This window comes from Eschscholzia californica, unplaced genomic scaffold, assembly GCF_041429995.1.
Source record: "Eschscholzia californica isolate CP2 unplaced genomic scaffold, dmEscCali1.0.p SCAF_4, whole genome shotgun sequence".
Taxonomy (NCBI): Eukaryota; Viridiplantae; Streptophyta; class Magnoliopsida; order Ranunculales; family Papaveraceae; genus Eschscholzia; species Eschscholzia californica.
In genome coordinates this window covers 14,939,799-14,953,191 of record NW_028238461.1, presented here as the reverse complement: position 1 = coordinate 14,953,191, position 13,393 = coordinate 14,939,799, and the positions used below count along the sequence as shown (strand labels likewise).

At 34.6% G+C, this 13,393-nt stretch overlaps 3 protein-coding genes across 3 annotated transcripts; 2 read left to right on the top strand and 1 right to left on the bottom strand.

The window, feature by feature from the left end:
• The first annotated feature begins 1,190 nt into the window (after window positions 1-1,190).
• On the top strand, window positions 1,191-3,574 carry LOC147543063 (gibberellin-regulated protein 5-like). The gene is made up of 4 exons (XM_086636693.1): window positions 1,191-1,814; window positions 2,689-2,712; window positions 2,851-2,887; window positions 3,068-3,574. The coding sequence occupies exons 1-4, from the start codon at window positions 1,740-1,742 to the stop codon at window positions 3,247-3,249; spliced, it is 318 nt and encodes a 105-aa protein (XP_086492819.1). The 5' UTR covers window positions 1,191-1,739; the 3' UTR covers window positions 3,250-3,574.
• A 3,645-nt stretch (window positions 3,575-7,219) lies between these two features.
• LOC147543062 (zinc-finger homeodomain protein 11-like) lies at window positions 7,220-8,696 on the top strand. Its single transcript, XM_086636692.1, has one exon. It carries the CDS (start codon window positions 7,641-7,643, stop codon window positions 8,532-8,534), a length of 894 nt encoding a protein of 297 aa, XP_086492818.1. The 5' UTR covers window positions 7,220-7,640; the 3' UTR covers window positions 8,535-8,696.
• A 1,416-nt stretch (window positions 8,697-10,112) lies between these two features.
• Window positions 10,113-12,872, bottom strand: LOC147543061 (Tetratricopeptide repeat (TPR)-like superfamily protein). Its single transcript, XM_086636691.1, has one exon. It carries the CDS (start codon window positions 12,657-12,659, stop codon window positions 10,731-10,733), a length of 1,929 nt encoding a protein of 642 aa, XP_086492817.1. The 5' UTR covers window positions 12,660-12,872; the 3' UTR covers window positions 10,113-10,730.
• Window positions 12,873-13,393: the final 521 nt, after the last annotated feature.

Sequence of the window (13,393 nt, the reverse complement as noted above, 5' to 3'; positions counted from 1 at the left end):
TACTCATTATAACCTCCACATGGATGCACTTGCATTGAAAGATTGATACCATGATAATGTTTCTCCATATTGATTGATAACAAAATTGGTAATAGAAAAATAATGTGGAAGATTTATTTTTTGTTAAACCAACATTAGATGCATCTTTGGCAAATTCATCGATGTGTTCTAAAGTGATGTTCGCGTAGATGATATCGAACCAGACGAAATCCTCGCTCTTGATGCCAACTGACGCAGCGGAAAACTCGAAAAGTATTAGATCTTCGTCTAAAACTTGTGAAACACACAAAAAGGCTTTAAATCTCCATCTAAGACTTATAAAATTTGAAACTAACAAGATTAAACTAAGACTTAATTTTATTGATCAACACTTGATGAACTAAACAACTAACAACTGCCCTTTATACAGCATTAGGAGTTTTCTACATCTAAATAAACTCTAATTATCAACTTCTAAAGAATAAAATACTAGTTTCCGAAGCCTAATCAAAATTTAATAACAACTTCGAAATGAATAAAATATTAGAATCTAAAACTTAGAAAAGTACCTAAAAATATAACACTGATAAAATTAATAATTCTCTACTAAGAAAAATAGGAAACTATAATAGGATACGTGATATAAAGACGGATCATAAAAAAGAGATCCTGCGGTCAAGATGAGTTCCAGAAATAATATACGTGTGTAACACGTGTATGTACGTAATGAATCGATAAGACGAGATCCGACGATCAAGAAAAATTCAAAATATTGAAGATATAGTTTCTTCGAAGATCTTCTAAAAATATTCCTCTTTCTGTCTCTTGTTCTTTTTTTTGTTCTTCTTCTCTTGCTCTTCTTTCTCCTTTCTTTTCTTCTCTTACTTCTCTCTAGGTTCCCCTTCCCATGTGGAATAAATGATGGCATGATTCCCATGTGAAGGTATAGAAATCAGTCAAACATAAAATGTAATTAAGTTAAGGTATAGTTATACAAAGGTGGTTAATGTGTCCGGCCACAATGTCCCATGTGCTTTTGCATTGACCTCATATATATATATATATATATATATATATATACTATAGCAAGTATAGTATTATAGATAGCATAGTACGTTTAGTAGTGAAAAGTTACGTGACTGCAATCGTCATTCGTCACCTCCACATGATGCCATAATATTAAATTGTTATTTTTCATATAAAAATTGATCGAGTTGAGAGGAATAATAGAATTGATAGCTTCACAATCACAATCGATCAAATTTTATAAGGACAGTAAATGATGAATAAGATACTAGGGTAGACAATTGTTGTCTTTCTACCATTTGTGGACTAAAAACCTAAAGAAACAATATGTAACTATACTTTTAGTTTTTTTTTTCTAAAGAACTATACATTTAGATAAGTTGGATGATTGGGTTAATGCACAATATTATATAGGAGGTACTATCATATTTACTTAATCATTACTACATTTACATCCACATTTTCTCCTTATTTGACAGTTTATTGTTATCTACTCGATCTCATTGTTGTTCGCGATAATTTTAATTTTTTAATGACATTTAAGTATAAGATGTTGTAATGTTGGGAGGTAAAGTGGTAGTGCAAATAGGTTTAGTACTATAATAATAATAATTTAGTGATCCTCTAACCATATATCTTGTATTTATAGTCGAAGCAATCCCCAGACAAATCTCAAATCAAACTGATACTTTCTTTCTTGCTTTCTTCTACGTATAAGGGTTTTTTCTCAAGATATGGCGTCAATGGCGAAGATAGTAGCACTCATGATATTGGCTTTCGTGGCCATTTCCATGCTCGAATCCGCTCAGGTAAAACCAACTCGTTTATATTTTCTCTTCCAAGATTTTGTACGTTGTCTCATTTTCTATCCCACGGTCTCAGCCCCTGACTACTGCAAAGGCCCAAAAGCGTCACAAGTTCATTTCCCCTGCTTAGTGCTCCGTTATAGTGAAATTCACGGTAGTTGTGTAGTAACATGTGGATCTTAATTTCCATTGACGAGACCACAGTTGTAATCTAGACGTCTTAATAAACAAGTAGGTACAGCCAACAAGTTGGGTTGATCTTATATACTTAATCCTTAGAGCATCTCCAATGCAAAACTTAAAAAAAATTCTATTTGGCTTATGTATTGAGTCTCAATTGAGATTCTCTTTCCTATGTGGCTAACTTGAGTGTCTCTAATTCAAGTCCTTCTCCAATGCAACACTCTAAAAAACTCTAATAGATACACATGTCATACATACATTTAATAGGAAAAAGTGGTTGAGAAAGAAAAGCTTTCTATTGGTTCAAAAATTAAATTTGATGACTAGGACACTTAAGACTCTCAAAAGAGATCTTAAAAATAGAGTTTCTAGTTGAGACATCTTAAAACTTAATGCTTCCACATCAACTTAAGATCTCAATTGAGTTTTGCATTGGAGAGGTTTTTTCTCAAAAAAAACTCTAAAGTCCTAGGTGGCACTTAAGATTTTAAGATTGAGTCTTGCATTGGAGATGCTCTTATGATAAAAAATTCAGCTGTCAAATCTGATGACAATGAAAACCCACTTTACAAGTTGGTGACTAAAGCTCCACAAACACTGTTTTAGCCTTAGTTATGAACATGAATTTACGAAATAATTTGGTAATTATCATATTAGTCTCTTTTCTAAAATTTATTCCTTCATACAAATGCAGGTGTCGGCGGCTACATATACAACGGTAAGTTTTCTCTATTATTTCTACTAATTCATTAGGAAAAAAAATTTAATTCAAATGACTGATTTTTTGTTCCTTGATATATCCACCAAAACTTATTCTAGAACTAACATTGTTTTTTTTGACAATTGATATGAATAGAAACCGTATTATGGACCAGGAAGCGTGAAACCCTCCCGTAAGTTTCCATTCTAATTACTTTCTTTTTCTTTACGATGAAGTACAACATTGTCGAATAGTAGAATATACATTGTTCCGATCCAAATAATGCATTTTAAAATTAAAGAATACTCACTTTGTGAATATAGAAAATATTAAAAAAAAAAATGGGAAGTGATGAAAAAATGTAAATGTGCAGAATGCTATGGGCGCTGTTTAACAAGGTGTAGCAAGACATCACACAAGAAGCCATGCATGTTCTTCTGCCAATATTGTTGCAAGACTTGCCAGTGCGTCCCTCCAGGCTTCTATGGCAACAAAGCTGTATGCCCTTGCTACAACAATTGGAAGACCCAACAAGGCAGGCCAAAATGCCCTTGATTATTTTTAGTCCCACATCCAATGTTGACTTACTATGATTTGTGCTAATCAGTTAGTTGGTATTTGGTAGTAAGAGAAATTGTCTTTGCAATTGTTTTTATTTATTTTTTCAATCGGCTGTGTCATTGTTTATCGATCGGCCTCTTATTGCTGTTGTTGTGATTTTGATTTTAGTTATTGATCCTTCTTTGATGTAATGGCAAATCCGACGCTCCTACTTTGGGTATTGTTGTTTGTTTTGTTATATACCCAAATATGAGAGTGGCACTGTGGCACTCAATGGATTTCCTTAATTTCTTATTCTAATTTGCACTTGGTTTGATAACTTTTGCTCCAATTTTCTTACTTTAAGGTTAAATTACTTTGGTGCATTGGCGCCTTTAAAAAATCACTTTCTTAAGTTAATTTTTGGGTATATGGGCCTTATCTACAACCTAAAGCCCAACTTGTCTTTCCTTAAAAAGAATTGTGGGAAGTTATTAAAGCACACACCCTCGATTGGTTAATAGCACACTTCTTCTCCTTACAATCCGATAATCTCAAATACTTGATGAAAGTTATGAACCGATGATTAATCATAAAGAATAAAAAAAAACTCGTTGGAATTTGATAGTCACAAGAATAACTTGGGAATTAAAAAAAATTTTGTCAAAGTAATTGATTGATTATTTTGTCACAACGAACGAAAAAAAAAAAGTTAGAAATTTTGCGGAAGCTTAAATCAGGAACATTAACCTGCTCATGATACCATGTTAAAATCACGATTATATAATAATTAGAGATATAAATTTAAATAGTGACACGATAATATAACGTGGTTCAGTTGGATAATCGCGACCTTCATCCACGAAGAGTAATTTCTTTACTAATAATCACCACATACAATTGTGAGGTTGATCGGTTACAATGGTCAGACATAATTCGATAATTTAATTCCTGGAATCCTCTCCTATTTATAGAAATATTAGAGTTTGGGGCTTCCTAATTTCTCCTTACTAAACTAGGAAACTAGATACTATCATTCTATTATTTCCGTTATATAGTTACAAGAGATATCCTGATATAAGAAATTATAGCTTCCATATCTTCTAATATCCTGGTTAGCTTGATCGTCGGATCTTGGCCTATACGATCCGTCACGTATATCACATATCCTATTACAATAAGTTACTCTTAACTACAGTGAACTTTAATGTATTTGTTTTATTTGGTTGATTATAAGAAAGTGCATATGTTTGAAGAATGATCTATCAGGGTTAAAACTGTAAGTTTGGACCATTTTTCGGTAACAGAGTCGGTGGGTTCAAACCGGTTTTGGTTTGCATAATCGGTTGAACCCTACCACATTAATAAAGAACCAAAATCGGTTGGGTTAAACCAATTTTCTAAACCAAAAACAACTTAACCCCACTGACTTCAAAGTGGCGAGAGAGTGCTAACTGGAGATGAAATTGGAAGGACAAACCAATCTTTGTTAACTAAAATCGATTTGACTCCATCGATTCAAAGGGGAGCATGAGTGCTAATACAATGGGGTGGCCCAAGCAAATTGATCAGAGTCAGGGGGATGGGAGAGACGTTATTAAAAGAACAAGGGCGTCAATAAAACTGCCCAAGAATTTTTCCACGACAAGGCATGGATGCCCCGCGAAATTAAACTAAGGGTTGTACTCCATCGGACCCACATCTAGTATGCCCAACCTACATCTTTATTTTCTTTTCCTTACATCTTTTTGAATTGTCAGCGTACTCAAATCATTGACTTCTAAAGGTGAAATTACCGCTCCACCAAAGAGTTGTTGACTTTTAGTTACATCAAATACACTAGTTTCTGTCTTTTCGAATATTAAACAAAAAGAATTAAGTTCTTTACAATTTATCTCAACAACAAAAAAAAAAATTCTTTACAATTTTAAGACACTAAGCAAATGAGATGGTTGAGAAGCTATGACTTGATAGTTTAATCAAATAACTCGGGGAATCTAGACAACAAAAAAAAGTAAACCAAAAACAATACTCATATCTCGTAATGGTTCAATATTGTACCAAAAATTGTGCATGTGAACAATATAAATCATATGGGATGAAAAAAAAAGGAAAAAATGGCATAAGAAAAAGTAATTAAACCCCTATCCTAAGATTATCCCATTTGTATCTTTCCGCGTGTGCCTCAAAAGATATTCATCAAAGCTTTTGTCAACCTTATCATTATCTTGCTTGCAACAAAAAAAAAATCTCTTATCATAATCTTCAAATGCTGGAGGAGTTTATTTAGAGAAAAAATATCAATCGTTTTTATTATCAAACTAGTAAAGTATTCCTCTTGAAATGAGTAATGGCAATTCCATTTGGTAGGGGACCTATGATCTCAAAACATATTTACCCGTCCATCTTTTGTTATACTCCCATGTGATATGAATATTAGTTTGGGGAAATTTTGAATTGAAGGGCCTCCTCCCCTCACAAACTCTCTCTCAAGTTCATCTAGATGGAGACGTGTTTAACACGTACAAGGGACCGCCTTTAAACTCCTCCTACGTATTTAAGTAATGCTCAATAACAAAAATTTGTATCGTTTAATTTATGTTTAGGCTGCAAAATCGAGACAATTTAAGTAAATATTCAGTTAATTTCAAGTGTCATAAGAAAATGTTATCTCTCTAAATAGAAGAATTTGTTAGTTCCACGACACATTGTTCAGAAGATTATATAACTTGGTTTATACTGCAAATTTAAACTAAATAAGTATTTAAGCATTTTGGTTATACTGGCGGGTCGAAGGACAAACCAAGTCAAAGATCAAATTTATACTGAAAGCATGTAACGATATTGCACAATTAGGTAGGACAAACTTGATCCAATGCTTTCGGTTCTTCCATAGTTCCATATGACATGCTTTCCCACAACAAGTTGATTTTCCTTAAGTTTCCTCGCTTTGAAATCAAGTTTGTCAATGGATGTTCAAAAGCCAGTAATCAATCCGAGCTCGAATTTGATACGAGGAAGTATTTTGAATCCTAGATAGTCGTATTTGAAGATTGTTATCCGATGTATTCATATTAGATTTGAATAATATTTGATCGATAATTAAAGGATGGTGGTCGAAATAGGGTTGAGATCTATCCCAATATCCAATATCCCATCCCCTGGTTAAAATGGTCTGGTCTGGGTAGTGGGATTTATTACATCCAACAAAACTAACCCTCATGGGTGTCAGAAACTTAACAACACAAATTAAGATTCAATAAATACAATCAAATGGATAACTCCACTTTTAGACCCCAATTTGTGAAAACTAGAAAATAGGCCCCCATATACATCCAACTAACTAAGTTAGCTCCAAAATTGACCATTTTATCTATTAATTTGTCATTTTTTTCTATCTTCGTTACCCATTAATTTCAAACTCTCTTTTTCTTTCCGGATGTATCTCGATCATTCCGATAATTCATTTACGTATTAATCCTCGTCTTTCTTTCACTCTCTCCTTTTTCTCTCCATCTCTATAACTAAAGTCTTAACCGATGACGAAGTTTGTAAGATGTAATAGTCTAGAAAGAGAGAAAAGTGAAGATTTTAATGAAGATTATTATGAAAGACATGAGAGAAGCTCTTGTTCTCGACAGGAGTTCAAATCTAATGATTGAAGTGGAGATCAATATGCTTATGTACGGAAAAACTATGTCAGAATATCACTGCCCTTTGGTTGGTTACCCCAATTGCCAAGTAAGAGACGTAAAAAAGAAAAAGAATATATGTAACATGCATGAAAGGAGTGAGAAAGAGTGACTTGCTAGAATGGGGTCGTCTGACCTTCTCTGGCCACGAGACTAGTTTGGGGGATTGTAAAGAACAGAGAGAAAGAAAAGAGGACAACAAAAATTTGAAAAGATATAGTAAAATTGAAAAAAAGAAAAAAAGAAAAAAAGAATGACAAGTTATAATTAACTTACATAATAGTCGGTTTGGAGGCCAAAACTGCAAATTGGACAAATTATTCTAGTCGGTCTCAAAAGGTCAAAATGAAAGAAATTGACCAATCAAATAATTGCCACCTGTCTAACTAATTATTTTCCTAATTCCTATTTTAACACCTCAATCTCATCCATTATAGACATAATCAAGATTTTCTTTTAAACCATTTTGAGCACATTCAATCCATTATCCCCTCTAACCATCTTTGTCTTGTCTCATCAAACCCATTCATCATTTCTTCTACCATTCTAAATTGTTTGAGCTAAAAAGAACAAAATAAAAAGAAACCCTAATCTTCCTTCTCCCATCTCATCACCAAACCACCCAAATCATAAAAACTTCCAAAATTTCACCTTCTTAAACCCTAATTCCTAAAACTAGAAAAGAAAAAAAAATCTTAATGTTTCTTTTCAACCATGGCTGATTTAACAACTATTACTCTAACTCCTTCAAACCCATATCTAACATCACCACCACCCACCACCACTCCAACCCCCACTACCACCACTCCTGAAACTGATACTGAAACACCTCCTACTAAACCCACCACCGACCACCACCATCACCATCACTCCAAAATCTTATCCTTCACAAATGGCTCACTCAAGAACCACCACCACCACCAGAACCACCAGCTGACAACCCCAAGGGTGGTGGTGTATAAAGAATGTCTTAAAAATCATGCTGCAAGTTTAGGTGGTCATGCTTTAGATGGATGTGGGGAGTTTATGCCATTATCAACAGCTACTGCTACAGATCCAACTTCATTAAAATGCTCTGCTTGTGGGTGCCACCGGAATTTCCACCGACGTGAACCCAAAGAAGGTTGTGGTGGTGGTGGTGGTGGTGGCGCCGCTACCCAAATCATTGATTTTCAAGCTCATCACCAAATACCCACACCAACTAAAGATCAAAGCCCAACAAATTCAATTTCCCCACCACCAATTTCACCAACTTACTACCAATCATCAGCACCTCATATGTTGCTTGCTTTGAGTGCTGGTCTATCTAGACCATCAACTAAAATGACAAAATCAAATCCAATTATGGGTAATGGTGGAAGGAAGAGATTTAGGTCAAAATTTAGTCAAGAACAGAAGGAAAAGATGTATTGTTTTTCAGAAAAGGTTGGATGGAAGATACAGAAGAGAGATGAAGGAATTGTTGAAGAATTTTGTAATGAAGTTGGGATTGGGAAAAATGTTTTGAAGGTTTGGATGCATAATAATAAATATACTTTTGGTAAGAGAGATTTTAATGGTACTAGTAGTTCTCATGTTGTTACTAATGGTTTTTCTTCTTCTTCTTGATTATCAAACATATAGAGAGAGTCTTGTAGAGAGAGAGAGAGAGAAACAAAGAGGATGTTGTTTATTAATTTGATTAGTACTTGTTTATCTCTTAATTATGTTTTATTACTTAGTTTTGAGATGAGAAGAGAAGAAAGAAAATTGAAATTTATTAGTTCAAAATCTTCTTTTTTGGTAGATCAAATTTGTTAGTCATGTGGGTTTATTTTGATTTCTTCTTCTTCTTTCTTAAAATTTTGAATTACTTTGATGGAATGTTACTTTCCTTACAGAACTGAAACTGATGGTGGAATAGTCTCACATTGGAGAAGGAGTCATTAGCAACCAAGAATATAATGTATAGGTTCTCTCCATTCATAGCCAATTGGTTTTGAGTTGGATGTCCACAAACTTAATATGGTATCAGAGCTAGGTCCACATGATAGACTTAAAAATCACACGTGTTCCATGTCACCCGAAACAAAAGAAAAATACGTGAGAGAGGAGAGGAATTAATCCAAGTTCATCACTACTGTAATTATTCATGTTTACTATTTGAGAATTTAATTATAGTTTTTTTATTATGTTTCAAATCTTGTTTTTCCTCTTTGGGTAATTGAGATTAATTAGTCTATGCAACAATAATCATGAGATTAACAACTTTAAGTAACATTTTGATTAGTTTAAAGGTTTGGAGTGGTTTAATTAATGCTTTAGGTATCATTTTTTAACTTAATAATTCATATAATAGTGTTTTACTTGGGGAGCAAAATCTTGTTGGAGATAATGTTGTTACGAATTGGGGATTTGGTTGGTGAGTTTAGGGGAAAGTAAAGTCCTAGTCATCATCTTAATTAACTTTTTAATTATTTGTTAATGTTTTCTTAATTTTCTTCTCTCACTTATATCTCTTTGGTTACTTTCCTTTCAAGGAACGGAATTATAGATTAGGGAGAAGAATTCAGTTCCCCTTTCCATGTTTGTATGGAAGGTTTGGTTGGTTAGTTGGTGACCTCTCTCTAATTTTTTAATTAATTAACAGAGTAAATTAATTAATAATTTAATTTATGTCGGAAGTGATGGGGGCACACTCCATACAATTAAGAAAAGTTTTGATTAAGAATTTGAACAGAATGCAACCACAAAATTGAGATCTTCAGAATGTTCGTTAAACTTTACTCTTAATTCAACATTTCACATTGAAATCTTACATCATCATATTTTAATCGCGATCTAGATCGACATTTTGTCCATATAGACTGAGACAAATTTTATATTTTCCTGAAAACACGAGTCTTACTTTTGTTAGGGGTTCTTTGTGAGGGTTAGGTTTTTTTCCTTTTCTTTGGTTTTCGTTCAAGTCATTAATAATAGCCCATAGTGATTACAAATGCTTCATGAGATGTTAATCTATTTGAAAAGAAAAATGCTAGGGAACATAAAAAAAATCAGACAGATTCAGGAACAAACGCTTCTGATGATTATGACCCACTGAAACACGAATTACGGCAAGCCCCGTAGGGTTTCTGCCCAGAGACCACCTTATTTTTCTTGTTCCCTAACATTTCTCATTTAAAAAATTATGAGTATCACAGCATATTTATCGAGCTTCAATCAGGAACAAAATTCTTTACTTCAAATAGTTCATGTCTTATCATGTGCCCTTAGAGAACATGACTGAAACACCATAAATTATGACTAGTAGATCTTATGAAGGAATCAGAAGAAGTGGATGAGTAATTCAATTCAGATTAAAAAAATTGGTTTACTGTCAAGAGATGTGACCTCATTTGGGCTTCTTGAGCTGTGTCCATGTCAGTCTGAAGCCCTCTTTCAAACTGATCTTTGACATTGGTTCTAAAACTGAAAACCTTCTCTGAGATGATCAAAGAAACCCTAATTCAACCTTTCAGAGCTTCTTTTCGCACAAGTAATCTTGTAGTTCTTCAAATCGTTGTATGTTGATGAACTTTAACAAGTCTGGTGTACCGGACAGTAATGGCCCTAGCAACCTCTTCGCTGTTTCTGTCAATCAACTTCTCTGCTTTATTGAACAATCTTCGAGTACTTGACTGGTGTGATATCTACAGTTCTACACCATTAAGACTCTCTTGTTCATTTCTGTGACTATTGGACCACCGGTCAAGAACTTCGGATGTCTATGACTTGATCACAGAGTCATGAAATCCACTACTTCTCGCGAAGGCCTCAAATTCGTTACCAATAATCTCTACATGAACAATTTCCATCTTGGAATAAATGAAAACGATTTCGATCTCTCACAACAATCTCCCTTTTATAGACCTTCGAAATTAGCTTCATCACAGTATGACAATCTCTACAAACTCTCAAATTCTTCAGAATTCTTATCAAGCTTCCAGTACATAATCTAGCAATACCAAAAGCAACTGCAAGCTTTTCACTATGAAGTGAAACTGCATTTTCTTTCTCTTCATCTTCGATATCGTGAAGAACAGTCCCAACTTCTGGTATATAACCTCCTTCGACTTTAATTCTTAACATAATCTCTGCTAACTTCTCGTGTGCTTCCTCTTTAACCCCATTCAGTGTTTCACCAACAACAAAACTATACATAACTTTGTCAACTTCAATCATGCTCCAACCAGGATCCTTCTTGATTTTCCGATCAGTCATTGACCTTCTCACAGCTCCTACGTCGTTCCACTTCCCGGCTACGGCATAAATGTTTGATAACAAAACATGGTCACTGGAATTGTCGGGATCTAATGCATAAAGTGTCTCTTTCACTTTCTCTGCTAATTGGACTTCCCCGTGAATACTACATGCACCAAGTAGTGTCCTCCAAATAATGGCATTTGGCTCAATCGGCATTTTTATAACAAACTCGTAGGCCTGGTTTAATAAACCAGCCCTACTATACAAATCAACCATACATCCGTAATGCTCTATAGATGGTTCAATCCCGTACGTATCTTTCATCTTATGAAAATACCTGACTCCTTGTTCTATTAATCCAGCATGGCTACAAGCATATAGAAGTGAAATGAAGGTAATCCCATCGGGCCTAATTCCCGATTGCTCCATTTCAGAAAAGAGCTTTATTGTATCTTCACCATACCCATGCATCGCAAAACTCGCCATCATCGAAGTCCAAGAAACTAAACTCTTTCTTTCCATCATCCTATCAAAGACCAAACGAGCCATGTCTACATTTCCGCATCTTGAATATGTATCCAAAAGTGCATTACTCACAGAAACAATTCGATCAAGCCCTGCCTTTTCGATATACCCATGTAAGATTTTCCCAAGCTCAAATGCACCGGCTTGTGCACACGCTGACAGAACCCCGGTCAAGCTGACCTCACTTGGCCTCAGCCCAACCTGCAACAAGTTTCGAAAAAACCCAAAAGCTTCATCAAAATTCCCATTTTGAGCAAACCCAACAATCATAGTGCTCCAAGAAACCGGGTCTTTTGCTGGCATATCAGTGAAAGTTCTTTTCGCAGATTCTAACTCCCCCGATTTCATATACCCAGCAAGCATCAAATTCCACGACGTCAAATTCTGAAAAGGCATCTGATTAAACAATATCTCAGCACCCTTTATATCTTCACATCTAAAACAAGCAGTAACAATAGCATTCCAAGCAACAACATTTGGTTGAGACAATTCATCGAACGCCTTTCGAGCAGATATTATACACCCACATTCAGCATACATACTAACTAGAGTAGTCCTAACAAAGAGATGGGTGTCTAATCCATGAATCAAAGATTGACAATGAATCTGAATTCCAGCATTTACAGACTTATAATTTGCAGAAGCTTTGAGAAGGAAAGCAAATGAATAACTATCAGGTAATGGGGTGGATTTTCGAAGCATACCCATGTATGTAAATAGAGAGTTCTGGGGTGATTCAGATTCAGATATTCCTCTAATTAGTGTATTATACATGAATATATCAGGGGATTTGATTTCATGAAAAAAATGGCGAGCGTAATCAAGAGCATTAACAATGGATATAGAAGAGAGAAGGAGAAGTTTACCAGCGATAAATGGATCGTTCTGAAGTCCAGATTTGAATGCAAAAGTGTGGATTTGCTTCAGATTGTTTAGGGTTTTGCAATCCTTCAATAAAGAGATGCAAAGTTGTTCCTTAGTCATCTTCTTCGTTCCGAAATATGTTTAGCTGTTAAGTTAATGATGAATAATGGCGGGAGTGTTCTTGTTTTCCTAGCCGTTGGATCATCCAACTTTTAAATATTTTATATCTATTTTTTGTTGAAAGTTTAAATATTTTCAATCTAGTTATTAGATTGTAAACCCTAGATACGAAGAAACCATTTGAGAAAAGAAACAAAAAGTATATCCATCCATCCCTCCATTTCCCTCCCTCCCCCGCCCTCCGCTGATGTGGCGACGTATCACTGAGTATATTTTCTCACTATTCTCTCTCCAATTGCTCCACACTCAAGTAATATGTCGCCACATCAGCGGAGGGTTGGGGGAGAGACCAAAATGGAAGGACGAATAAAATTTCTCCTTATGGTTGGGTTCTTCTGGCTAAAACGTCAAAGTTGAACCTTGTTTTTACCAAGTGTGATTCTTATATCACCTTTATTTTAAAACGACAAGATTTATTATTGTTTAATTTTTTTTTGAATTACATTGTATAACTTATGTACCACTGTTACACTTTTAGCTACAGTTAGGCTTCGCAGTTCTCGTGTTAGCTGTAAAACTTCCTTTGAATGCCATCTAGGTATGAGTGTGACTACAAATAGACTTCTTAAAGTTATTTTTAGTTTCTACTAATAAGCCAAATACAAAAACATGTGTCTTTTTTACATCTTAACAAACCTACCTTAACACACACAAGAAACTACGTTAACACACAC